This window comes from Scyliorhinus torazame, chromosome 3 (assembly GCF_047496885.1).
Source record: "Scyliorhinus torazame isolate Kashiwa2021f chromosome 3, sScyTor2.1, whole genome shotgun sequence".
Classification (NCBI taxonomy): Eukaryota; Metazoa; Chordata; class Chondrichthyes; order Carcharhiniformes; family Scyliorhinidae; genus Scyliorhinus; species Scyliorhinus torazame.
The window spans coordinates 80583118-80610316 of record NC_092709.1 but is presented as its reverse complement, the minus strand read 5'-3'; the positions used below and the strand labels follow the sequence as shown (position 1 = coordinate 80610316).

General features: G+C 46.6%; 1 protein-coding gene across 6 annotated transcripts in view; it reads left to right on the top strand.

Moving 5' to 3' along the window:
* egf (epidermal growth factor) overlaps positions 1-27199 on the top strand; it is a 207226-nt gene that overhangs the window by 127089 nt on the left and 52938 nt on the right. For all 6 annotated transcript variants that reach the window (XM_072495907.1, XM_072495908.1, XM_072495903.1 and 3 more), the window contains 6 exons: positions 1322-1470; positions 9939-10043; positions 11612-11835; positions 11942-12109; positions 14438-14584; positions 24935-25105. In XM_072495907.1, the coding sequence (XP_072352008.1) occupies positions 1322-1470; positions 9939-10043; positions 11612-11835; positions 11942-12109; positions 14438-14584; positions 24935-25105 (964 nt within the window). The remainder of the gene's footprint in view (positions 1-1321; positions 1471-9938; positions 10044-11611; positions 11836-11941; positions 12110-14437; positions 14585-24934; positions 25106-27199) is intronic.

Sequence of the window (27199 nt, the reverse complement as noted above, 5' to 3'; positions counted from 1 at the left end):
TAGGTTAGATGGCTTTTGTTTCGGTGCAACATCGTGGGCCGAAGGGCCTGTACTGCGCTGTATTGTTCTATGTTCTATGTTCTATGTAATTGCTCTTTCAAAGGCACTTAATGTCTGATCAAGAGACCCGGCATCAGGAGGGGCATGGCCACTGAAAGCCACCTCTGTCATGCTCTTGCCTCCATCACCCACCGCCCCACTTCACCCTCTTCTCCAATCCCCTCACCACGACTCCCATTCTGCCCTCAATCACCTATGGCCTGGGGTTCCTCATTTAGCCTGGGCCTCTGTTAGGGCAGCTACCCCCTCCCCTCATAGTGCTGAGAAGCAATGATGAGCTGCTGCCACTGATTGGCCAGCAGGGGTTCTCAATCCTGGGGAAGACCTGACAGTGGCCACTTAAATGTCTGATGGACACTTAATTCAATTGGGCCTCCCTGTCGCATGGAACTGATGGATATTCCCCACCCAACTGGTGGGTGAGACCTCCATCTGGCTCATTAAATCCCACCCACGGAGGGCAGCACGGTGGTGCAGTGTTTAGCACTGCTGTCTCACGCGGCTGAGGACCCGGATTCGATCCCGGCCCTGGGTCACTGTCCGTGTAGAGTTTGCACATTCTCCCCATGTCTGCATGGACCTCACCCCCACAACCCAAAGATGTGCAGGGTAGGTGAATTGGCCATGCAAAAATTACCCCTTAATTGGAAAAAAAAAATCCACGGGAACGCCTCAATCTCACAAGAAACATTTGATATAAATTTCTCCCCTCTACTGCCCTGATAAGAAGAAGGGAGTCGAAGATGTAGGGAGTTTAGAATCAGATATGGCGAAAGTGTCCACAATATATTGCCCGCCACTTTTTTTTACATTGGTGGACATTGGGAAACATTCAAGGGTCCCATGCGGGAGTGATGGAGCACATAATTAACATATTTACATGTCATGGGATATGGAAACACATCAATGAAAAGGAGGAATGAGCTGCTGGCTCCAGAAGGTAAATTCTCATTGTGAATCGGGAGGAGCAGAGGGTTCCCAGGGACCTTCATGCCCAATCCGACCCTCTTGATTGCCCATCTAATTGGTAGACTTATCCTGAAGAGTGTCTCATGCTAGTGCTATGTGTGTTCAAAAGTGCTTTGTTCTCCAGCCACTGCATGCAGCTTGAAACAAATAGCTTTTTAAGCCATTCATGCTGGTGAATGGCTTACTATTAATGATAGCTTGGTCATGCGTTTGCAAGCTCGTTAATATTTAAAGGACTGAGCTAGTTGGTGTTTAACAGCTTATTAATGAATTATTTGTGTGCTTTTTGTAGATTTATTTTGCTCATACAGGCCTGAAGTGGATCGAAAGAGCTAATCTGGATGGTTCTGAGCGCGAGGGAGTGATTAGCAATGATCTGGATTTGCCTGAAGGACTAGCTGTGGACTGGATTAACCGGAAATTATACTGGACTGACAGAGGGTATGTCCGGAGTTAGAGAGATAATTCTTGATGTTTAGCTTAATTTTATGTCGGGCGTAAGCGCTTTTTTAGCTGAACATCTGCTAGTCATCCATTAACAAATAGCTATAAGCATCAGCAAATAGGATTTAGAAACATTCAGATAGTTTAGGGGTAAATTGAGTTTAGATTGAGTTCAATCTAAAGACGAGAGGGGACTGCACTCCAACTCTCACTGGCTGACAGGAGAACAGTATTCATTTTCCAAACATTTGGGGAAATCTGAATTTCATCATATTCCTGATGATTTACACGCACAGTTCTCTCGAATGGAAGAATGTCCTGGACTTTCCACACCTTCGTTAGCAGGACACGCGCGAGGGGTGTGATTGACTTTCAACAGGACAGGAAGATCCCGGCAATGGGCGGTGCTGGGAAATCTCAACCAATTGTTGCTCACTTGCAATGGAAGAGTTCAACATGATTCTACACTTTATTATTCTGCTGGTGTCATACCTTCATGTGTGGCCACTGCACAGAAGTGACTGGTGGCTATCGGCCTCTGTCACCTTTCTGGCAATGTCTAAGTGATTCAATTCAACCAATTCCAGTTGTAATGTTAGCTAAGGTGGCTCAATGCTACAATTAAGATTATGGTGTTTGAATTAAACCCTTAAAATGATGAACACCCTAGTAAATGGGGAATTTACGTTGTTTATGATAAAAACCACCAATAATCCAATAAGCTCCTCTAAGTTCTTCGTGTCAGCTTATATATATACATCATCTCATTGGGCCATTTCGGGCCTGTTTCAGTGTGTGCAGCCGCTGGTCAAGGCTCTTTCCTTTTTGGGTCAAACCAATGGGCAGGCGGAGGGTGTGAACAATGGGAAAATCCGTTGACAGCAGCAAGGTCAGAAATATTCCACCACTGGCCAATGGTGGGCCGCCTCCAAACACGCCGTTGAGGGAGGGGGATGCAGAAAATCCAGGTCAAACTCTATTTATTTGCCAAACTGCACAGCAAACAAAGACTATTTCCTCAGAAAGAAGAGCCTATATAAACAGCACCCAACAGCAAACAACCTATAGGTTTGAATGAATGGAATCATAAGGGAAAATAGCAAATGGAACTCCTGCCTTAAACTGCAGCCGCCTCCAGATAAAAGCAGCATGATGTTTCCAGCAAAATGCAGTGAGTGGAGGACAGTTACATGCACGCTATATGGATGGAGATGGGTGGAGTGGCTGTAGCGCACAAAGACTCCGTGAGACGAATAGAGTGAAGTCGATGAGGCTTTATTAAGCGTGTCTGTTCCCCCGCAGCTCGATAGTAAACTGGCCTGCGGGGGAAGACTCCGGCTTCTTATACTCCGCCTTCAGGGCGGAGCTTGAGGTCAACGGCCAGCCAGGACCCGGGATCTTTCAGCCAATGACATTAGGGCTTCCAGTCCCACATGACCCCCAATACATACTACCACATTCACCCCTTGTCAAAAATGAACCCGGCGGGGTGATGCTTCGTATGGTGGTAAGGGTTTACAGGGCTGGTCCTGGGACGACAAAACATTCACATGGCAATACAGTATTGGACAATTTCGTCCTGTTGCAACTATTTACAGAGGGTATAGGAAGAAAAGCAAAATGTTCTTGTGAACAGTCCATATTTGATTTACATCGACGCCACGAGTCGGTCGGGCGGTCTGGTCGTCCGTGTCGATCGCCTCGGCCCCGGCGGTGGTGGTGGTGCTTGTACCAGTGTTGTCGCCTCCAGGAGCCGTACGGTTTCAGCTCAGGCTTGATTCTTGGTCGGTGCTGAGGGGAGGGGAACCGATCCTCCTGGGAAGGGGGCGGTCGCGGGGTGCGGCGGTGGCAGGAAGGGGGGGGGTTGGGTTGATGGTGTCGGGGGGGTGTGCGTGTTGCCGGCGGGCGCCAGATCCCGCAGGGAGACCGTGTCCTGTCGGCCGTCGGGGTACTCCACGTAGGCGTACTGGGGGTTCGCGTGGAGGAGGTGAACCCTTTCGACCAACGGGTCCGCCTTATGTGCCCGCACATGCTTTCGGAGCAGGATGGGTCCTGGGGCCGCCAGCCAGGTCGGCAGCGACGTTCCAGAGGAGGACCTCCTAGGGAAGACAAGGAGACGCTCATGAGGCGTTTGATTAGTGCTCGTACATAATAACGACCGGATGGAATGGAGAGCGTCCGGGATGACCTCCTGCCACCATGAAACTGGGAGGTCCCTGGACCGTAGGGCCAGTAGGACGGCCTTCCAGGCCGTGCCGTTCTCCCTTTCTACTTGCCCATTCCCCCGGGGGTTGTAGCTGGTCGTCCTGCTTGAGGCTATGCCCTTGCTGAGCAGGAACTGGCGCAGCTCGTCACTCATGAAAGAGGACCCCCTGTCGCTGTGGACGTATGCGGGGTAACCGAACAGTGTGAAGATGCTGTTCAGGGCTTTAATGACTGTGGCCGCGGTCATGTCAGAACAGGGAATGGCAAAAGGGAAGCGGGAGTATTCGTCCACTACATTAAGAAAATATGCTTTGCGGTCGGTGGAGGGGAGGGGCCCTTTGAAATCGAGACTGAGGCGTTCAAAGGGGCGGGAAGCCTTAATCAGGTGCGCTCCATCTGGCCTGAAAAAATGCGGCTTGCATTCCGCGCAGATGTGGCAGTCCCTTGTGACTGTACGGACCTCCTCTAAAGAGTATGGGAGATTGCGGGACTTGATGAAGTGGTAAAACCGAGTGACCCCCGGGTGGCAGAGGGTTTAGAGGCAGTTAATTTGTGCGTTGGCACATGTGCCGCGGGATAGGGCATTGGACGGCTCGTTCAGCTTTCCGGGACGATACAAAATCTCATAGTTGAAGGTGGAGAGCTCGATCCTCCACCTTAAGATTTTGTCGTTTTTGATTTTGCCCCGCTGTGCACTATCGAACATGAAGGCTACCGACCGTTGGTCCGTGAGGAGAGTGAATCTCCTGCCGGCCAGGTAATGCCTCCAATGTCGCACAGCTTCCACTATGGCTTGGGCTTCCTATTCTACTGAAGAGTGGCGGATTTCTGAGGCGTGGAGGGTCCGGGAGAAAAAGGCCACGGGTCTGCCCGCTTGGTTAAGGGTGGCCGCTAGAGCTATGTCGGAGGCGTCGCTCTCGACCTGGAAGGGGGGGGACTCGTCGATGGCGCGCATCGTGGCCTTTGCGATATCCGCTTTGATGCGGCTGTAGGCCTGGCAAGCCTCTGTCGACAGAGGGAAGGTCGTGGTCTGTATTAGGGGGCGGGCCTTGTCTGCGTACTGGGGGACCCACTGGGCGTAGTACGAAAAGAACCCCAAGCAGCGTTTCAGGGCTTTTGGGCAGTGCGGGAGGGGAAATTCCATGAGTGCGCACATACGTTCGGGGTCGGGGCCTATTATCCCATTGCGCACTACGTAGCCCAGAATGGCTAGCCGGTCGGTGCTAAAAACGCACTTGTCCTCGTTGTACGTGAGGTTCAAGGCTTTGGCGGTCTGGAGGAATTTTTGGAGGTTGGCGTCGTGGTCCTGCTGATCGTGGCCGCAGATGGTTACATTGTCGAGATACGGGAACGTGGCCCGCAACCCATGTTGATCAACCATTCGGTCCATCTCCCATTGGAAGACCGAGACCCCGTTTGTGACGCCAAAAGGGACCCGTAGGAAATGGTATAATCACCCGTCTGCCTCGAAGGCTGTGTTCTTGCGGTCACTTGGGCGGATGGGGAGCTGATGGTAGGCGGACTTGAGGTCCACGGTGGAGAAGACTTTATATTGGGCAATCCGATTGACCATGTCGGATATGCGGGGGAGAGGGTACGCGTCTAGTTGTGTGTACCTGTTGATGGTCTGGCTATAGTCAATGACCATCCTTTGTTTCTCCCCTGTCTTCACTACTACCACCTGTGCTCTCCAGGGACTATTGCTGGCCTGGATTGTGCCCACCTTTAGTAGCCGCTGGACTTCGGACCGAATGAAGGTCCGGTCCTGGGCGCTGTACCGTCTGCTCCTAGTGGCGACGGGTTTGCAATCCGGGGTGAGGTTCGCAAACAAGGACGGGGGTTGCACCTTGAGGGTTGCGAGGCCGCAGATAGTGAGTGGGGGTATGGGGCCGCCGAATTTGAACGTAAGGCTCTGTAGATTGCATTGGAAATCTAATCCAGCAAGGTGGGGGCACAGAGTTGGGGAAGGACGTTTAGTTTGTAGTTTTTGAACTCCCTCCCCTGCACCGTTAGGGTAACTATGCAGAATCCCTGGATCTGTACGGAGTGGGATCCTGCAGCTAGGCAAATCTTTTGTGCGCTGGGATAGGTGGTCAAGGAACAGCGTCTTACCATTTCGGGGTGTATAAAGCTTTCCGTGCTCCCGGAGTCGACTAGGCATGGCGTCTCGTGGCCGTTTGTTAGGACCGTTGTCGTCGTCGTCTGGAGTGTCCGGGGCCGAGCTTGATCGAGCGTAATCGAAGCGAGCCGTGGTTGTAGTAGTGGAGTGGGGTCCGTTGTTGCCGTCCAAGATGGCGTCGGGGATGAACAAAATGGCCGCCCCCATACATCGCACGTGGCTGGGGGGTCACAAGATGGCGGTGGGGGTGGACAAAATGGCCACCCCCATGCGTCGTACAGGTCTGGGGGCGGTCCAAGATGGCGGCGCCCCAAAATGGCGGCGTCTGCGGGTCGCACATCGGCGCCCCTCCTCCCCTCGTGGTGGCCGGGACCCAAAATGGCGGCGTCTGCGGGTCGCACATGGTGTGCTGGGGGGGCTGGGAGCGCTAGGACCGCGAGCGCTAGGACCGCGAGCGCTAGGACCGCGCGGAGCTCCCTCACCGGGGACAGTGGTGGTCGGGGCCCAAGTCGGCGGCGCCGGCGGGTCAGGCGTGGGGCCGCGAGTGCTAGGACCGTGCGGAGCTCCCTCACCGGGGACAGCGGTGGTCGGGGCCCAAGTAGGTCAGGCGTGGGGCGCGGAGTGGGGGTTAGGGTGGCTTTAGGGACGCGGAAAACCCCCTCCTCTCCGTGGAGAGTGTTGGCCGGGACCCAAAGCGGTAGCGCCGGCGGCGGGTCATACATGGGCTGCGGGGAGGGGGGTTGGGGAGCGTAGGCGGCGTGCAGGGCTCCCAGTTCTCCCGGGACCGCGGTGGTCGGGACCCAGAGCGGCTGCGCCTGCGGGTCGTACATGGCGTGCTGAGGGGGTTGGGGCGCGTAAACAGCTTGCAGGGCTCCCTGTGCTCCCGGGACGACGGCGACCTCGCGGGACCGGCACACAACCGCATAATGGCCCTTTTTCCCGCAGCTTTTGCAGATAGCTGCGCGGGCCGGGCAGCGTTGTCGGGGGTGTTTCGCCTGGCCGCAGAAATAACAGCGGGCGCCCCCGGTGCGACTCGGCGTTTGGACCGCGCAAGCCTGTGGGGTGTCCGGGGGGGGGGGGTAGGGGGTTTGCCGCGACGGGTACGTACGGAGCCCAATGGGCTGCCGCGCGGTCGGGGCCGTAGGCGCGGGTATTACTCGCGGCCACGTCTGGGGAGGCTGCTAGGGCCCGTGCCTCTGAGAGTCCTAGCGACTCTTTTTCTAGAAGTCTTTGGCGGATTTGGGAGGATTGCATACCTGCCACAAAAGCATCGCGCATTAACATGTCCGTGTGTTCGTTTGCGTTCACCGACGGGCAGCTGCAGGCTCGTCCCAAAATCAGCAGCGCGGCGTAGAACTCGTCCATCGATTCTCCGGGAGCTTGCCGTCTCGTCGCGAGCTGGTAGCGAGCGTAGATTTGGTTAACTGGGCGAACGTAGAGACTTTTCAGTGCTGCGAACGCCGTCTGGAAATCGTCCGAGTCTTCGGTGAGGGAGAAAATCTCCGTGCTCATCCTCGAGTGCAGGACCTGCAGTTTTTGGTCTTCTGAGACTCGGCCGGTGGTCGTTATGAGGTAGGCCTCGAAGCAAGTCTGCCAGTGCTTGAAGGCTGCTGCCGCGTTCACTGCGTGGGGGCTGATCCTCAGGCATTCCGGAATGATCCTGAGCTCCATAGTCCTTTTTAGGCACGCTTAATAAATTGTAGCGCACAAAGACTCCGTGAGACGAATAGAGTGAAGTCGATGAGGCTTTATTAAGCGTGTCTGTTCCCCCGCAGCTCGATAGTAAACTGGCCTGCGGGGGAAGACTCCGGCTTCTTATACTCCGCCTTCAGGGCGGAGCTTGAGGTCAACGGCCAACCAGGACCCGGGATCTGTCAGCCAATGACATTAGGGCTTCCAGTCCCACATGACCCCCAATACATACTACCACAGTGGCTGCTTGTGATTTCCTGGGGAAAGTATGTGAATAAAATCCATCCCAGTCACTCAGAATGCAGTCTTCAGGTGTGATTGATGGATGAATTTACCAACCATCTCCGTTCTGGCCAGGAATAGCAAAGTCAATATTTGCAGAAAATATTATATGAAAGAAAATTAATTTTGGTGTTCAGCAAATTTAATTCATCAGCCATTAATATTTGGACCACATTATCAATGTTAGACTGTATACTGGAGGTTAACAAAAAATAGTAAACTGCAATATACAATAGGTCCAAACTATTTATGTCCAATCCAATTCTCATCCCGCACCTAGTGATGCACAAAGGCAAGCTTGTATCTGTTTCCATAACTAGTTATTCCTGGATCAGGTTGCTAGTCGGTCACCAGGGGCTTTATTTTTAGCTTAAGGGGTGCGACTCCACATCAAGCATGGTTGACCAGGAGTTTCTCCCTCTCTCATCACCGGCCATTGATGTGTTTGAAGGATTTGCAGGTTGACATTCAGCCTGTTTGGTCGTGTTTTGAACGTAGCTTTCTTGGCCATCAAGCCCTGAAGTGGGACTTGAATCCAGAGCTTCTGGCTCACAGGCAAGAATGGTACCCACTGCCCGACATCCAGCTGATTATGTGAGGCATGTGATATACAATGAGGGTGATTCTCTGGCCACGCTGTGACTGGCACCAATCCCACTATTTTAGGAGAATAATGGGAGAGCCCCTAAATGGGGTTTGCGCCTGGTTGGCATTGCTAGGGTACCAGGGCAAGTGCCAGCTTGGCACTTCTAAGGGGTGGGGCCTGAAAGGACCAGGCCTGAAAGAGGTCAGGGTATGAAAGGAGGAGGGGAGAATTGGCAACCCCAAAGCAGGGTGTCGTTCACCTGGGTGGGGGGTGGGCGCTGGTACCTGTGATTGAGGGGGAGCCTGATGCCGGCGAGATGGGGGGATCTGAAAGGAGACCCATTGGGATGGCTTTGATACCTGATGCCAGTGATCTGTGAGGGCCGGTGGGGGAAACAGGGAGTTTATTCCATCAAGCATGTCATGTTACCTGGTCTGGGTGCTGGTCCCCACCCCGGTGTACGCACCCACCCTCTCCAAAATGTCCCCAGTGCTGGGACCCAGCCGAAAGAGAAAATGCTGGAAAATCTCAGCAGGTCTGGCAGCATCTGTTTGGAGAGAAAACAGCTAACGTTTCGAGTCCAATGACTCTTTATCAATGCTCAGGCCCTGCCCCTGTGTATTTGGGTGTTGGCTGCTGCATCCGTGTTGTTGCCTCTCGTAGTGTTCAGTTACAGTGTCTTGACATCACGGTCAGATTGGGATGCTTAGCAATAACTCCACATGCAACATGGCACACCTACCATGGGAACCCACTTGGGAGCTTTGAAGTGCTCACTTAACGACGATTAGCTATACCCATTTAGCAATAGCCCCTCCCTCCCACCACCGATGATGGGTTACCCTAATCGAGATTGCTGCTCCACACCCTCCTCCACCCCCCCACCCCGGTATGAGTCGGGCCTCCCACAACCCTCCCCCGAGCACCGGGGCAGCAACGCCAATGCTCCCGGGCTCATTGCCTGGGAGGGAATATAGTTACTAACCTCGCCGGGTCCTCGCAGCAGCCCCTCCCCCAGCTTCATATTTTTAAAAATGTGTAGTAATTGGCATCTGCGTGACCACTTACTGGGGAGGCAGTTAGACCACGGGAGGCCGTTGGATAGGGGGTCCTTCCTGTCAGTTCTATGGAGATCAGCCTTAAGTGGTGATTATTGTTTTTCTCCACACTACGGCGCGTTACTGAATCCGGCAATGATGGCAGGCCGATTAGATCGCAAACCGATCGCCACCCGGCGCGGTTCTCGTTTTTGGCCTCTCCAGTGATCGAATGGCCTCACCGCGCTCTTGCTTAAGCGTAACGGGGCCAATAAATCATGCCTAAGTATGGGAAGATGCCGTCAGAACAGCCAGTATGATGTGCATCACTTTTCTCACCCAAAATGACACAATCATTTTGGGGGAGAATTTCCCCCAATGTCCGGCTGTATAGTCCTCTTGTTTCTTTGTTGTCAAAGTCATCCTTCAGTATGAGGAACACACCCTACAATTAGAAAGTGTCAAAGTCAGAACTGTATAACTGAAAAATGTTGTTGAACCACTACAATGTAGTGAACTATTGTCTCCACTTTTTTTTTTACAGGTTATCACACATTGAGAAGAGTGAACTCAATGGCATGCGCAGAGAAGTAATCATCACGGAAGGTGTCAACAAGCCAAGAGGAATTGTTGTTCATCCATTGGCAAAGTAAGAATGTGATAATATAAAGTGCTGAAGCAGCTACTGCATTGCTGAAATGATAGCATTGCTTAAAGTTAGAATGCATCAAATGTCTTTATGAAATGGTGAAACTCTAAATCATCTGATTGAAACTGAATTTAGAGGACTAAAAGTCCTTAAAAGAATGTTATTCACAGCACCTTCTGAAGAACTTTTGCCCATGCTCTATTATTCCCATTGTAAAACAGCCAGTGCAATATTAGTCAATGAGTTTTACCCACAGCAATGGACAATGGAAAGTTGATCCCCTACTCAATGATAAGCTCCCAATCTCAGACTTTTGTCTGTAGGGATATGCTGAACAGTTACTACACAGGAGAAGAATCCTTGTAGCAGTTATTTTGTGAATGCACACCCATCTTTCTGATTTCAATCGCATCAGAGGAGGCCTGACATTTTTTCATCCATAATGTGTTAAAAATGTGTGATGTTGAAATACTGCACCAAGAAATTTGATGCAAATGTCAGTGAAATTTCAACCCATTGAGTTTAAAGTCAAAATGAGGTGACAGCATGAAACAAGAGGCAAAAGCAAGGAGTGACATAAAAATAACTGAACCAACCAACTGGTCAACATAAACAGATAAAACTTCTTGTTAGCTCAGCCTGAGCATAGATCAATGCATCTCATATATATCCAGATTAATCCTTCTCTGAAAATTGACAAAGCGAGAGCCATAGTTTAATAATCTCCAGAAAAGTTCCATAATAATCAGTAATAATCTCAGGCACTGGGCTAGATTTGTTGTCTTGTCACAGTTTTTCTCATAGCTGAGTTGCTGATCTTAACCAGGTTGTGGGATGGAGATGCCAATTATGTTATAGAGGAGGTCAAATTGAAAACTAATTGAGCCAACCTATTGCCATCCAGTTGCTGCATCCAGAATAAGGGCAGAACCAGAGTACTGCATACGAGAGCTGTCATCCACTCACCCGGAAACAGTGTGAGATGTGAGGAGGCTCATGGGCAGGTCATTATCATGCTTCAACACAAGATTAGTTTATTCTGTTTTCTTTGAACAAGCTGCCTAATAGTACAAAGAAAAATAATAAGCTCAATATTATACAGCAACAATGATTTATAACCTGAATTTTTTTCTTTCTTTACATGAGTTCAAATGTGTCACAATTTTTTGGTGTGCAAATTACTCACTAATTCCAATGTACATTGTTAAAATGCCGCAGTGCTCTGAACAAAGGACTGTATTCCTGCCATCTGAGTGTGGATAACCAGTCTATTTGTTGTTACAACTGCAGAAAAAAAATCTATAAAAATATTTAAAAGATCCACATTACTAAGATCATGAGTACTAATTTTTTTCCCTAAATTTTTGTCACCATGGTAATGGGGAAACATCACGAACACAAGGTACATAGAGTTTGCAAAGTTGTTATTATGTCCGATAAGCTCTTCTGTGGCTATTTTATCATTGGAATACATCTACTTGAAAGATGGATGGGCATATTTAAAATGTAACAACTTAATACAATTATTCTTTTAAACTGTTTGTTGTCTACTATGTCATTTAATAAAGGAGACTGTTCTGGACAGACTGGGGAGATAAACCTAGAATAGAAAGTTCTTCCCTAGAAGGTGATGGCCGTTTGGTTGTTATCAGCACTAATCTTGTGTGGCCCAGTGGAATAACCATAGACTACCTCAGAGATAAGCTGTACTGGTGTGATGCCAAGAAATCTGTTATTGAGATGTCAGATCTAGATGGATCCAACCGTCGGATACTTGCGCAGAATGAAGTAGGTGAGGTTCTTTTTTTCACCAAACAAATTGTGTAATATTTTCTCATCTACGAAAGAAAGTAAACAGTTCTTGAAGCAATTCTGTGCATTTTCTCCCCTCTCTGTAGGACGTCCATTCGCTGTAGCGATATTTGAAGATCATGTTTGGTTTACAGACTGGAGCAAACCTTCTCTTATGAGGGTGGATAAGTGGACAGGTCACAATAGAGTACGACTTCGAGGCAGCATGCTTAGACCTTCATCTATAGCAGTAATTCATCCAATAGCCAAACCAGGTAACTTCATTCAGCATTAATAGGCTGGTTGGCGTAAATGAGAACTAGTTTAAAAGTACAGTCCAATCAATCCTTTTAGTTCCAATAGTGAGGAATTTTTGAAATTCAAATTATTCATGTTGGCGTAGGCAACTTTAACCTAACCCACCTGACAGGAAACTGATGAGATTAGGTGCAACCTTGGTTTTGCACCCTGCCCAATTTTACTCTGAGTAATATTGAATGAGGTGCAAAACCGGCAGACCGCATGATCCTGTGGCTTCCTGTCCTTTGATTTAGGTGTCAGATTTTTCCTATGTGGAAACCTCAAAACAGAACGTGGCTATTTGGCCCACTGTCCTTCTGTCTTGGTAAAAACAGTCTGGCTACTTTTCCAAAGTAATTTGTTGTTTGGAATTTCCTTACAAACAAACGCTGTTGGGTTGGATTTTCGTGGGGAAGGTGGGAAGTTGGAAAACTTCCTGACTGTTGACCTAACTCCTTTAAAAAGTTCCCTGCCACTGTATGTTTGTACCAGGGAGGGGGGTGCAAGATGGAGTCAGGTCCGTCACCTCCAGAGACAGACCTGAGATGGCAAAGGAGACAGGCAGAGAGCCAGGCTGGGAGGCTAGACCGTCCACCTTCATTTACTGAGACATCGCTTCAGTTATAATGATGAATGTCAGCTCCTCAAACTCTTACCCCACGCACACTCCTTCACACATCCCCCATGCCTTCTATGGTCCCTCTTATCCTCCACCCCCCTTCCATGTCCCCTCATATACATATTGTCCCACATAAACCCCATTCCCTTGCATGCCCCTCATATTCTCTATTCCTCTTCCATGTTCCTCATGTAATCTCCATAATTATTCACTGGATAAAAGCAAATTACTGCAGATGCTGGAATCTGAAACGAAAGAGAAAATGCTGGAAAATCTCAGCAGATCTGGCTGCATCTGTAGGGAGAGAAAAGAGCTAACGTTTCGAGTCCGTTGACTCTTTGTCAAAGCTTTTTTCTTTATACACAGAAAATGCTCATTATACTTAGGAAAAGATTTTAATAATATTTTGATAATTTCTGCTAGCTGGTGGTACATAAAACTGGTGGTATGATGTTTCTGGATCATGACTGTGATTTTCCTGCTGATTTTTCTCTTCACTATTTGTCAAGTTCTTTCGTCAAACCAAAGAGAAATGCAGTTCAGGTGAACAGCAATTGTATAGTTGTTTTTTATTTTGCTAAAATTACAGATACATTGTAAAACCGCATTAAACTCAAATTCATTATGGACCTTGAACTAAACCATTCTTTGCAACTCACTGTCAATAATATTTTGTGAGACACATTACTATCAATAGCACTTACAGGCAGCAGTAGGATTATCAATCTAAAACGAATGAAGCTAACATAAACCCAAACAGTGACAGTAACAAACAAAGACAGAAAGTTGTCAGATATATATGCCAGTATTTATCATAAGTGAACGAATGGCACACGCTGTCCATTACCCTTGCAAATAGATATTCTTTAGGCTTTTGCATTATAAGTTCCTGTCAGCTAGCTATTCAAACAGCACAACTCCCTCCACAAGGCACCTGGGGCCAGTATGGATAAGACTGTGACTGTCCTTAAACCATCAGATTGAATAACCGTTAATGAACAACATAACGTCTGAAATGCCAGTCGGAATATTGAATTTAATGTCAAATCATGCACAGATTTCAAGATAACAAGAGACAGTGAAGGATTAGCTTAACAGAGCGAGATAAAATGAACATAAATAAATTAAATAAAACTGTATCAATAATTAGAAACCGAAGGGGTGAGACTCACACTTCTAAAAATTAATCTTCCTGCCAGAGAGATCATTTGGCCGTAATTAAGCCTTACCTTACAGCTAAAATGTTTTTTTTTAAATTTAATGAACATGCCTATCTTTCTCTGGTGAGTTTAGTCCATATCAACAATGTTAGTGAGGAACTTTACATTGTTCATTATGTTGATTAGAAATCCAGACTGTGAGTGGCATTTTTCATGCAGCTTATGGAGGAATAGCATATCTCAGTCAGCAATTTCCAGATTTTTGTATTTAACTGCATTTCGTCACTCATCTGAAATTTCAGTCTGATTCAGGTGTAAATATTTCCACAGCAATTCTATTGTTTTTCTTCTGAATTTGAAACAATTACAGGGCGAGTCATAGATTAATGGTCTTATGGTTTTATTAATAGAAAGATGGCTTATTTGAAACATTTCCAAGATTTTAACTCTAAACATGAGACTATCAAAAAATGCTTTAATTCGAGTTATGAACTGGGTAGAGATTTCTTGTGCTGATATTCCAGGTGTTGATTCTTGCTTGTATAAGAATGGTGGATGTGATCAAATGTGCGAGAATAGATTTGGAGTTCCATATTGCTTGTGCCATGAGGGTTTCCAAAAGAGAACAGATGGAAAATCATGTCAGCCTATGAACGTCTCACCAACTGCAGGTAAGAAAAGTTTCAATCATTGCTTTACTATCTACTAATAATTCAGTTTTGTATCAATATTAGTGTCACACGTAGGCTTACATTGACACAGCAATGTAGTTACTGTGAAAATCTCCTAGTTGCCACATTCCGGTGCCTGTTCGGGTACACTGAGGGAGAATTCACAATGTCTAATTCACCAAGAGCACGTCTTTGTGGATGGAAACGAGAGCACCCGGAGGAATCCCACGCAGACACGGGGAGAACATGCAGACTCCACACAGACAGTGACCTGAGCCGGGAATCGAACCTGGGTGCCTGGTGCTGTGAAGCAGCAGTGCTACCCACTGTGCTACAGTGCCACCCATATTTGACATAATAACGATTTCTCACCTCTAGCTAACTGGCAGAAGAATACACATATCAAAGCATTTACTCTATCATCATAGTAAACAAAAGCGACAAACAGTATTCAAAATAATATTTCAAAATCTAGCCTCCAGATCTATCCATAAAATATATGTCTTGAAATGGAGTATATCGCCAAACAATGCTAACGGATTTTAAAATGGATTTGTTCCCAAGGTTTCCTCGATAAATTTCCATTTGTTTCATTCTAAAGAGACATCAAAACATGGGAAGTTGATCAGATCCACTTACAAGAGGAATGGTGACACAATATGCTTAAGCTGTGCTTCAGGGTAGTACACCACAGGATGGTGAAACATGATGACACCACTAACATCATTTAGGGAAGGAAATCTGCCATTCTTACCTGGTCTGGCCTACATGTGACTCCAGACCCACAGCAATATGGTTGCTCTTAAATGCCCTCTGAAATGGCTGAGCAAGCCACTCAGTTGCATCCTACCACTACGAAGTCTACAAAAAGAAATGAAACCAGACGGACCACCTGGCATTCACCCAGGTCCCGGAAACAACAACGATAAGCCCAGCCCTATTGCCCCTGCAAAAGTCCTCCTTACTAACATCTGGGGGCTTTTGCCAAAATTGGGAAAGCTGTCTCACAGACTAGTCAAGCAACAGCCTGGCATAGTCATACAGGTGGAATCATACCTTACATATAATATCCTGGACACCACCATTAAAGTTCCTGGGGGTGTCCTGTACTGTCGCAACAAGAACAGGTCAAGAATAGGTCAGAGGCTAGGAATCCTACAGCGAAAAACTCACCTCCTGACTCCCCAAAGCCTGTCCACAATCTACAAGACACAAGTCAGGAGTGTAATGGAATATCCTCCACTTGTCTGGATAAGTGCAGCCCCAACAACACTCAAGAAGCTTGACACCATCCAGGACAAAGCAGCCTGCTTGTTTGGCAACCCTATCACAAATATTTACTCCACCATCACCACTCACAGCAGCAGCCGTGTGTACTATCTACATGATGCACTGCAGGAACTCACCAAGCACCTTCCAAACCTACAACCACCAGCATCTAGATGAGCAAAAGCAGCAGATACATGGGAACAGCACCACCTGGAAGTTCACCTCCAAACCATTCTGATGTGGAAATGTACCGCCGGTCTTTCACTGTCGCTGGGTCAAAATCCTGGAACTCCCTTTCTAACAGCACTGTGGGTGTACCTACACCACATGGACTCCAGCTGTTCAAGAAGCTCACCACCACCTTCTCAAGGGCAATTAGGGGTGGGCAATGAATGGTGGCCTAGCCAGCGAAGTCCACCTCTATTGAATGAATTTTTAAAAAGATTTCTCATGTCAGATTTCCTGCTTGATAATTGCTAACTCTCAAACAACCATTATACGATACAGTTCAGAAATCAGGAGTTGTGAAACAGGTAGCCCAGCATATTGTAGCATGGAAAGAAAATCCCAAAAATAAATCAAATTGCACACACGACTCTCAAGAACAACGGGCGGGATTCTCACAGCCCAGGTCGGGCTGGAGAATCGCCGGGACAGACGCAAATCGCGCAACACGGTCCCGCGCCGGTCCGCGGATTCTCCGGAGAGCGGAGACTCAGTGCTATTGGTGCCGGCGCGGTCGGCATGGCGCTGGTCGGGGGACGGTCTAAGTTGCCCCCCCCCCCCCCCCCCCGCCGATTCTCGGCCCAGGATGGGCCGAGCAGCCGTACGAAAAAACCTGAGTCCCACTGCCGCCGTTCTAACCTGGTCTTACCTGGCGGGTCCTCGGTGTGAATGGATCTGGGGGCGGCCTGGTTGGGGGGGGGGGGGCTCCGTTGTGGCCTGGCTCGCGATCAGGGCCTACCGATCGGCGGGGCGACCTCTCGTGCTGGGGGCCTCTTTTGTTCCGCGGCGGCCCCTGTGTCGCTACACCATGATGCGTCGGGGCCGGCGCGGAGAAGGGAGCCACTGCGCATGCGCGGCAATCCCACCAGTCCCACTGCGCATGTGCGCGTTGGCGCCGGTCCCACTACGCATGCGCAGACCTGCGGCACCCATTTGACGCCGGGAACGGCAGCTGGAGCGGCGTGGGTCGCTCCAGTGCCGTGCTGGCCCCCTGTAGGGGTCAGAATCGCTGCTCCTGAGGCCATGTTGACGCTATCGAGAAATGCGACGGCATTTACGACGGCGTCAACACTTAGCCTCACGATCAGAGAATCCCGCCCAATATTTATCGGCCGGTGTGATATTTGAGGGTCATTTTCCTCAGTTATTAAGAACGTGACAAAGGTGTACTTTGATACAGCTGTATCAAGAGAAGTTTAAAAGACCACTTCGTCTCCTTTCAACACACAATACATGACTGAAAAATCCATGAATGCCTTCATTCAATGATTTTGCAAAGTGTTCTTGCAATGCCCTATAAATGCCACTAGATGTCTTTTGTGTTAATGCAACCAACTTTCGGATGCAGATCACTTTGAAAATAGCAGCAAACTAATTTCAGTCCTGAGTGATCTGAAACTATGAATTATTTATGAGAACACATTCGGCACACACTAATTAGCTATTACATCAAGCCTCTCCAAAAGCCAGATTTTAAAAATATATAAAATAGTGCAGTCATCTGAAGCAAGAACAATAAAATGCAGGAAATACTCAGCAGGTCAGGCAGCATCTGCGGAGAGAGAACAACAGTTAACCCCACCACGAGACACAACTTCCCCCTTCCCTTTCAGTCTGCAAATTTGACCTCGAGCTTCTGGTTGCTTATCGTTTTATTACTCCACTCCACAGCCTCCTAAAATGTTCCATTGACGTTCAATGTAGGCTGAAGGAACGGCACCTTAACTTTCGCATAGGCATGTTATAGCTTTCCAAACTCAACATTGAGTTTAACAATTTCAGATCATAATCACTGTCTCCAGGTTTTTCTTTCTGTGTTTACTCTGGTGGCTTGTTGAGTTGTAGATGCCAACTGTTGATTCTGCTTTTTCTATTTAGCACAGGGCTAAATCGCTGGCTTTGAGAGCAGACCAAGGCAGGCCAGCAGCACGGTTCAATTCCTGTAACAGCCTCCCCAGACAGGCGCCGGAATGTGGCGACTAGGGGCTTTTCACAGTAACTTCATTTGAAGCCTACTTGTGACAATAAGCAATTTTCATTCATTCCTCCAGAGCCATCTTAAACAAGGGGACAACATTAGCAATTCTACAGTCCTCCGGTACCTCACCCATGTTCAAGGATGCTGCAAAGATATCTGTCATGGCCCCAGCTATTTCCTCTCTCACTTCCCTCAGTAACCTGGGATAGATCCCATCCGGACCTGAAGACTTGTCCACCTTAATGCCTTTTAGAATACCCAACACATCCTCCCTCCTTATGCCGACTTGATCTAAAGCAATCAAACATCTATCCCTAACCTCAATATCCGTCATGTCCCTCTCCTCGGTGAATACTGATGCAAAGTACTCATTAAGAATCTCGCCCATTTTCTCTGACGCCACACATAACTTTCCTCCTTTGTCCTTGAGTGGGCCAACCCTTTCTCCAGTTACCCTCTTGCTCCTTATATATGAATAAAAGGCTTTAAGATTTTCCTTAACCCTGTTTTCTAAAGATATTTCATGACCCCTTTTAGCCCTCTTGATTTCTCATTTCAGGTTGGTCCTACATTCCCGATATTCTTCCAAAGCTTTGTCTGTCTTCAGTCGCCTAGACCTTATGGATGCTTCCTTTTTCCTCTTAGCTAGTCTCACAATTTCACCTGTCACCCATGGTTCCCTAATCTTGCCATTTCTATTCCTCATTTTCACAGGGACATGTCTGTCCTGCACTCTTATCAACCTCTCTTTAAAAACCTCCCACATATCAAATGTGGATTTACCTTCAAACAGCTGCTCCCAATCCACATTCCCCAGCTCCTGCCGAATTTTGGTATGGTTGGCCTTCCCCCAATTTAGCACTCTTCCTTTAGGACCATTCTCGTCTTTGTCCATGACTATTCTAAAGCTTACGGAATTGTGATCACTATTCCCAAAGTAATCCCCGACTGAAACTTCAACCAGCTGGCCGGGCTCATTCCCCAACACCAGGTCCAGTATGGCCCCTTCCCGAGTTGGACTATTTACATACTGCTCTAGAAAACCCTCCTGGATGCTCCTTACAAATTCTGCTCCATCTAGACCTCTGACACTAAGGGTATCCCAGTCAATGTTTGGAAAATTAAAATCTCCTATCTCCACCACCCTGTTGCTCCTACATCTTTCCATAATCTGTTTCCATATTTGTACCTCTATCTCACGCTCGCTGTTGGGAGGTCTGTAGTACAGCCCCAACATTGTGACTGCACACTTCCTATTTCTGAGCTCTGCCCATATCGCCTCACTGCTCGAGTCCTCCATAGTGCCCTCCTTCAGCACAGCTGTGATATCCTCTCTGACCAGTAATGCAACTCCTCCACTCCTTTTACCTCCCTCTCTATCCCGCCTGAAGCATCGATATCCTGGGATATTTAGTTGCCAACCATGCCCTTCCCTCAACCAAGTCTCAGTAATAAAGGTGAAGTGCAATGATCAGAAACAATTTTTGATCAGATGGTTGGAAAAGACCAGGTGGAGGATGAGGCGGATACTTTTATTTCAGGAAAATTGGCGGAGTTACAACAAAAAGATGTAGAAATAAAACGGATGTATCAGAAAGCATACATGGAAGAGGAATCTGAGTGTATACCAGAGTGTTATTACCGTAAAAATGATGTCTTGATGAGAAAATGGAGACCTTTACATATGCAGGCGGATGAAAAGTGGGCAGAAGTTCATAGAAAGGAAGTGTTGCGAGTTGCACATGAGGTGCCAGTGGGAGGTCATTTGGGAATAAGGAAAACTCAAGCTAAAATCCAGAAACATTGTTGTTGGCCTGGACTACATAAAGATGTAGTTAAATTTTGTCAATCTTGTCACACGTGTCAAGTTATAGGGAAACCTCAAGCAGTGATAAAACCAGCGCCCTTAATACCCATTCCAGCATTTGAGGAACCATTTACAAGGGTCCTAATTGATTGCATAGGACCACTTCCTAAAATAAAAAGTGGGAATCAAAATCTTTTGACTATAATGGATGTGTCTACTAGGTTTCCAGAGGCCATTCCAGTACATAATTTACAGCTAAAAAGATTGTGGAAGAGTTACTTAAATTCTTTACTAGATATGAACTACCCACAGAAATACAATCGGATCAAGGATCAAATTTTACCTCCAGTTTACTCAAAGAAGTTATGGCTAGCTTTGGAATAAAACAATTTATATCAACTGCGTGCCATCCAAAATCGCAGGGAGTGTTAGAACTGAGGCATCATACATTAAAGACAATGTTGAGGGCTTATTGTCAAGATTATCCAGAAAATTGGGATAATGGAATTCCATTCGTACTGTTTGCAATTAGGGATGCACCTAATGAGTCAACCAAATTTAGTCCTTTTGAACTAATTTTTAGTCATGAGGTATGAGGACCACATAAATTGATAAAGGAAAAGTTGGAGAGTGAGAAATCGGAAATTACATTCTTGGATTACGTGTCAAATTTTAGGGAATGATTAAATAGAGCAGATGAATTGGCTAGACAACATTTAAAAGTTGCACAAAATGTGATGAAACGGGTAGCGGACAAGAAATCCAAAGTTCAGAGTTTTGCCACTGGAGATAAAGTTTTAGTGTTGTTACAATGGTAGGTGAACCTTTAAAAGCACAGTTTTGTTGACCGTATCAGATTGCAAGGAAATTAAGTGAGGTGAATTATGTGGAAAAAACACCAGATGGAAGGAAAACTCACCGAGTGGGTCATGTGAATATGCTTAAAAGGTACTTTGAAAGGGAAGGAGAGAAAAAGGAAGTTTTAATGATTCTAACTCAAAGTGACGAACCAAATCCAGATGACTGTGAATTTGACATACCTCAAATTAAATTGGAAAACGAGGATGTTCTTAAGAATTGTGATAAATTGTTGAGTTACCTTCCAGAGGAAAAACGAACTGACCTGAAAGAGTTATTGATATCACATGGGCAAGTTTGTAGAGATAAATTGGGAAGTACTAAAATGGCTATACATGATGTTGATGTGGGAAATGCTGTTCCAATCAAACAACACCCACACAGACTTAACCCTTTAAAATTGGCACAGGTTAACAAAGAGATTGCGAGTATGCTTAAAAATGGCATAATTGAAGTGGGTTGCAGCCAGATGGAGCTCACCCATAGTGATGGTACCAAAACCAGATGGTACCCAACAGTTGTGTGTGGACTATAGAAAGGTTAATGCAGTTACAAGAATGGACTCTTATCCTATCCCCCGTTTGGAGGATTGCATTGAGAAAGTGGGACAATCAGATTTTATTTCCAAACTAGATTTACTTAAAGGTCACTGGCAGGTGCATTTATCCGAAAGGGCGAAGGAGATTTCAGCTTTTGTGACTCCAGATGGTAAAAAAGAATTCAAAGTTGTGCCATTGGCATGAAATACACACCAGCCACATTTCAACGGTTAACTAAGTCATTTCTGGATTACCCAATTGTGCAGTATACATCGACGATCTGGTAATTTTCAGCCAGACATGGACAGAACATTTGAAACATCTGAGAGAGTTATTCGATTGACTTCAGGAGGCGGGTCTGGTGATAAACCTAGCCAAAAGTGAATTTGGAAAAGCCCAAGTCACTTTCCTTGGCCATACAATCGGACAGGGTCGAATGGTCACACGGGATGTGAAACCAACAGTTATTGAGGAGTTTCCGATACCCTCAAGACGAAGGGAAATTATGCGATTTCTTGGCATGAGTTGATTTGATCAAACATTTGTGCAAATGTTTTGTAGCGTGATTGCTCCAGTGATGGACTTGCTGAAAAAAGTCAAAGATTTCAGTGGACAGCGGAGTGTCAAGAGGCATTTGACGGCCTGAAGGCTGTGTTAACCACTGCTCCTGTGTTAGCCATCCCAAATTATACAAAACCATTCAAAGTGGCGGTCGATGTGGGTGATGTGGGTGTAGGTGCGGTGCTTCTACAAGATGACGACGAAGGGCTAGGGCAGCCTATTGGTTATTTTTCAAAGAAATTGAATTCTCACCAGAAAAAGTATTCCATGATTGGGAAGGAGACTATGGGTTTGGTGCTGGCTTTGCAACATTTTCACATTTATGTGACCAGCAATCTGTCAGACACCGTTATATATACTGATCATAATCCGTTGACGTTTTGGAGCGTTTCCTGAATAACAATGCAAGGCTGTTTCGCTGGAGTTTATTGTTGCAGCCATTTCATTTAAAAATAGTACATGCGGCAGGACGAGAAATTGTGATAGCCGATGCTTTGTCACGAATGTGATGAACGGAGGCAGTTTCAGTTGGAGGAAGAAGAACAAAACTGGACCATATTATTGTACCTGTTTGCGTGTGTTGTTGTTTTTTAAACAAAAAAGTATATTTACTGTGTGCATTTCTTAACGGATAGTGAAAAGGTGAAGATTGAAACCATCTTCAAGTTGATGGTTTATTTTTTTTCTTGGGGGGGAGGTGTCATGTGAGAGTACCTTTAAGAAATGGGTGTTTATAAATGGGTGTGTATATAAATATCTGTAGTGAGAGTACCTTTAAGAAATGAGTGTTTACTACTGCAGTGATGTCAGAGAGTGGGTGGAGCTGGGCTGTCTGTCAGCTTTTTACTTTTGTTTTTGAGCAGGCTGTAGGGTGTGTTTTAGTTTTGTTTTCAGAGCTGGATAGCTGCAGTCACAGCCAGAAGGTGTATGAATCTCTCTCTGTAATCTAAAGACTGTAAATCTATCCTGGTGATTTAAAATATTCATTTTCATTAATTTCATTTCATTTCATTTCAGTAGTGACTTTAACCTGATGTGCTTCTGATAAAGGTTTTGTTTTTATGTCATCTGGATGTTAAAAAGGAAAGCTTAAAGGTTTACTTAGTGTTGTAGTCTTTGGGGGTTGTATTTGAATTATGGTTGCTAAGATGTTCATTGTTTGTTTTAAAAAGGTTAACTTGATTTCATAGAATAAACATTGTTTTGCTTTAAAAAATGCTTTTCCATTTCTGCTGTCCCACACCTGTAGAGTGGGCCGTGTGCTCCACATACCGCAATTTAGTAAAAGTTGTGGGTCAGGTGAACTCCATGATACACTTTGGGGTTCTCTAGACCCTGGCCCATAACAATGGTCTGTGGAAAAATCTCTGTTGCCTCTTCTAAAATATAACTAGCACCTTGTTTAAACTATTCATTTTAATTAATGCATCTAGACCTGCTCTGTGTTAATACTCATTTTCATTCACTTATTGTAATTCTTACTCTATTTAATTTGATGAATTAAGCTGTAAGTTTAGTACAGCACTTCACATAGTTTCCCAGTCCTGGTTTAAAACACTGCCCATTTTAGAGAGAAAAACAAAATTAAATTAATACTCAACAACCAATCACCTACTATCCTATAATATTACCCCTTGCTTTTTTATTAAACACCCGTAGTAGGTTTGCTTTTCTCCTGCTCTGAATTATTAGCCGCCCGTTGTTGCCTCCAATCAGGTCCGCTCTTGCCCTGTTCTCATTGATGCACTGCTGCTGCCTCGGATGTGCAACTCCATTGAATGCTCAGTTGACTGGACAGCTGATTTGTGATGCAAAACAAGGCCAGTAGCAGAGTTCCATTCCCACACCAGCTGAGGTTAATCATGAAGGCCCCGCCTTCTCAACCTTGCCCTTGCCTCAGGTATGGCAATCCTCAGGTTAAACCACCACCAGTCAGCTCTCCCCCTCAAAGGAGAAAGCAGCTATAGTCATCTGGGACTATAGTGACTACCTTATTTGTGATATTGGAGTTTGCTTTAAGCTGATAAAGCTCACTATCTCTATATAATCTTTCAGAACCATAATCCCTCCAGCTCCGGCCTCTTGCACATCCCCCACTTCATTCCATCTACAATGAGGGGCCAGCCCATCAGTTGCTTAGTACCTGAGCTCTAGGAATTCCTCCCTAATCCTCTCTACCTTTCTCTCATTCTTTAGGATACGCCTTAAAACTTACTTTTTGATGAAGCTTTTGGTCTTTTTCTTCTTTGATTTGGTATCAAATTATGTCTGATAATGTCCTTGTAAAATGCTATTTTAATGCAAGTTGTTGCTACACTGGAAGCTAACATTTTCACTGAAATAAATATCGGCTGGTATTTGAAATGCACAGCAAAGAGAAAATCAGGGACGGGATTCTCCGCGATCGGCGCGATGGCCTGACGCCGGAGTCACAAACGCGCGAACCACTCCAGCGTCGGACCGACTGGAGGTAGCGGAATTCTCCGTTCTTCCGGGGGCTAGGCCGGCGCTGGAGGGGTTGGCTCCACGGCAGCCGGCGCCGAAGGGACTGCGCGAGTTAGCGCATGCGCAGAACCACCGGCGCGGTTCCGCGTATGCGCAGACCAGCCGGCGTATTCTGGCGCAAGCGCAGGGGGGTGTAGGGCTCCGCGATAGCTGGCGTGGAAGGAAGAAGTGCCACCATGGCACAGGCCCGCCCACAGATCGGTGGGCCCCAATCGCGGGCCAGGCCACCGTGGGGGCCCCCCTCCCCCGGGGTCGGATCCCCTCGCGCCCCCCTGAGGACTGCACCAGCCAACTGGTCCCGCCGTGTGGGACCATGTCCAATCCACGCCGGCGGGACTGGCCAAAAACGGGCGACTGCTCGGCCCATCGGGGCCCGGAGAATTGCCGGTGGAGCCGCTGCCAACGACCCCCGACCGGCGTGGCGTGAATCCCACCCCCGCCCAAAAACTGGCGCCGGAGAATACAGCAGCCGGCGTCGGGGCGGCGTGCCACCCCCTGGGGATTCTCCGACCCGGCAGGGGGTCGGAGAATCCCGCCCCAGGATTGTGCTTGCAGATTGGATAACGATGTGAAGCAAAGCAATATTCTGACTTTTGTTTCGTTAACAGGGTCCAGAATTACATCTTCCCACAAATTGAATTTTCCAGCGGCTACAACATTACGAAAGAAGAATATGTCACCCTTTGAACCCAGCTCTTCCACTGCCAATTTCAAAGAGGATAAGATTATTCCTGAACTCCAGCCAAGATCCACACTTGTGGCAGAGATAATGATATCAGGTAACTGCTGCTTCAGGAAACGCATTTCGAGATCAGCCAATACATAATGCAAGCCGTGATTATCGATATTTGAGGAGGTTTGAGATAGCTGTGGAAAAGTAACAATTTCAGTTTCCATATTTATTGCCAAAAGCCTTGATTTGTTTGACACCACTATCGAACTGGCGAAGAACATCACTGATGTTCTAAAATGCTCAACAAAATGTGCTGGAATAAAAGATTTTTTTGCTAGATAGGAGATGATTCTCTTTTTTTTACCCAGACATGTAATTTAATTTGTCACTTGAATTATAAAGCAACTTATTTAAAACTGGACTATATTCCAAAGTAAAAATTTTAAATGAATCCCATGCGTGTATCAGAAAATTATAGTAAACTTTTGTAATTATAAATTATTAATAATGGAATATGAAGATATCAAAAATAAGAGTAGACAAGAGAGACCATTCAGGCCATCTAACCTATCCTTCCATTGAACGCTAAAGTTTACCCTCCCCAGCCTCAAAATGAGAACATCTGGCTGGTTTTCAAAAATTCAAGAAATCTTGTCCGAGATGGTGGCGTTTTGCATTTGATTGTGGATTCAATGCAAACATACCACCATACGGATTTAGAACAGGAGTAGGTAGGCCTTTCGGCCAGTTCATCCATTAATATCATGGCTGATCTGATTGTAACCTCCCACCATACTCCCGATAACCTTTCACTTCTTCCTTTATCAAGAATCAATCTATCTGTCTGCAAAATTTCCAGACTCGACTTCCGACTTTTGAGGAAGGGAATTCCAAAGGCTCACTACCCTCTGGGAGAAAACTTTTCTCCTTATCCACGTCTTAAATGGGTGACCCCTTGTTTTTATTTATTTATTTTTAAATAAATTTAGAGTACCCAATTAATTTTTTTTCCAATTAAGGGGCAATTTAGCATAGCCAATCCACCTAACCTGCATATCTTTGGACTGTGGGAGGAAACCGGAGCAGCCGGAGGAAATCCACGCAAACACGGGGAGAATGTGCAAACTCCACATGGACAGTGACCCAGAGCCAGGGCCGAACCTGGGACCTCGGCGCCGTGAGACTGCAGTGCTACCACTACGCTGCCCTGACCCGTTGTTTTTAAACAGTCACCCTTAGTTCTAGATTCTCCCACAAGAGGAAACATTCGCTTAAATCTTTTTTTAAAATAAATTTAGAGTACCCAATTATTTTTTTTTCCAATTAAGGGGCAATTTAGCATGGCAATCCACCTAATCTGCACACCTTTTGGGTTGTGGGGGTGAAAGCAATGCAGGCACGGGGAGAATGTGCAAACTCCACATGGATAGTGACCCAGGGCCGGTGTTCGAACCTGGGTCCTCAGCTCCACAGTCCCAGTGCTAACCACTGCGCCACCGTGCTGCCTCTACATTCGCTTAAATCTACCAGTTAATACCCCTCAGGGTCTTAAAAGTTTAAATAAAGTTGCCTCTTACTCTTCTGAACTTCAGTGGATACAAGTCTAACCTGTCCTCATAAGACAACCTGTCCATTTCTGGTATTTGCCTAGTAAACATTCCCTGTGTAGTGATCCTCAGGTCAAATCACCACCATCAGCTCTCCCTCTCAAAGGTGAAAGCAGTCTATGGTCATCTGGGACAATGGCGATTTTATGGCAAGTTTTTTACAGAGAGGGAAGTGGATGCCTGGTACTCTCTTCCGGAAGAGGTGGTAGAAGCAGATACGATCGTGACCTTTAAGGGGCATCTTGACAAATACATGAATAGGATGGGACTAGATGGATACGGACCCTGGAAGTGTATAAGGTTTTAGGTTCGACGGGTAGCATGGTCGGCGCAAGTTGGAGGGTTGAAGGGTCTGATCCTGTTCTTTGTTCTTTTGTTTTTTGAACTGCTTCTAATGCATTTACATGTTTCCTTAAATAAGGAGACCAAGACTGTACACTGAAGCATAGCCACCCTACTTTTATATTCAATTCCCCTTGCAATAAATGATAACATTCTATTAGCTTTCCTAATTACTCACTGTACTTGCAGACTAATCTTTTGCAATACATGCACTAGGCCCACTCAGATCCCTCTGAATCTCAGAGATCTGA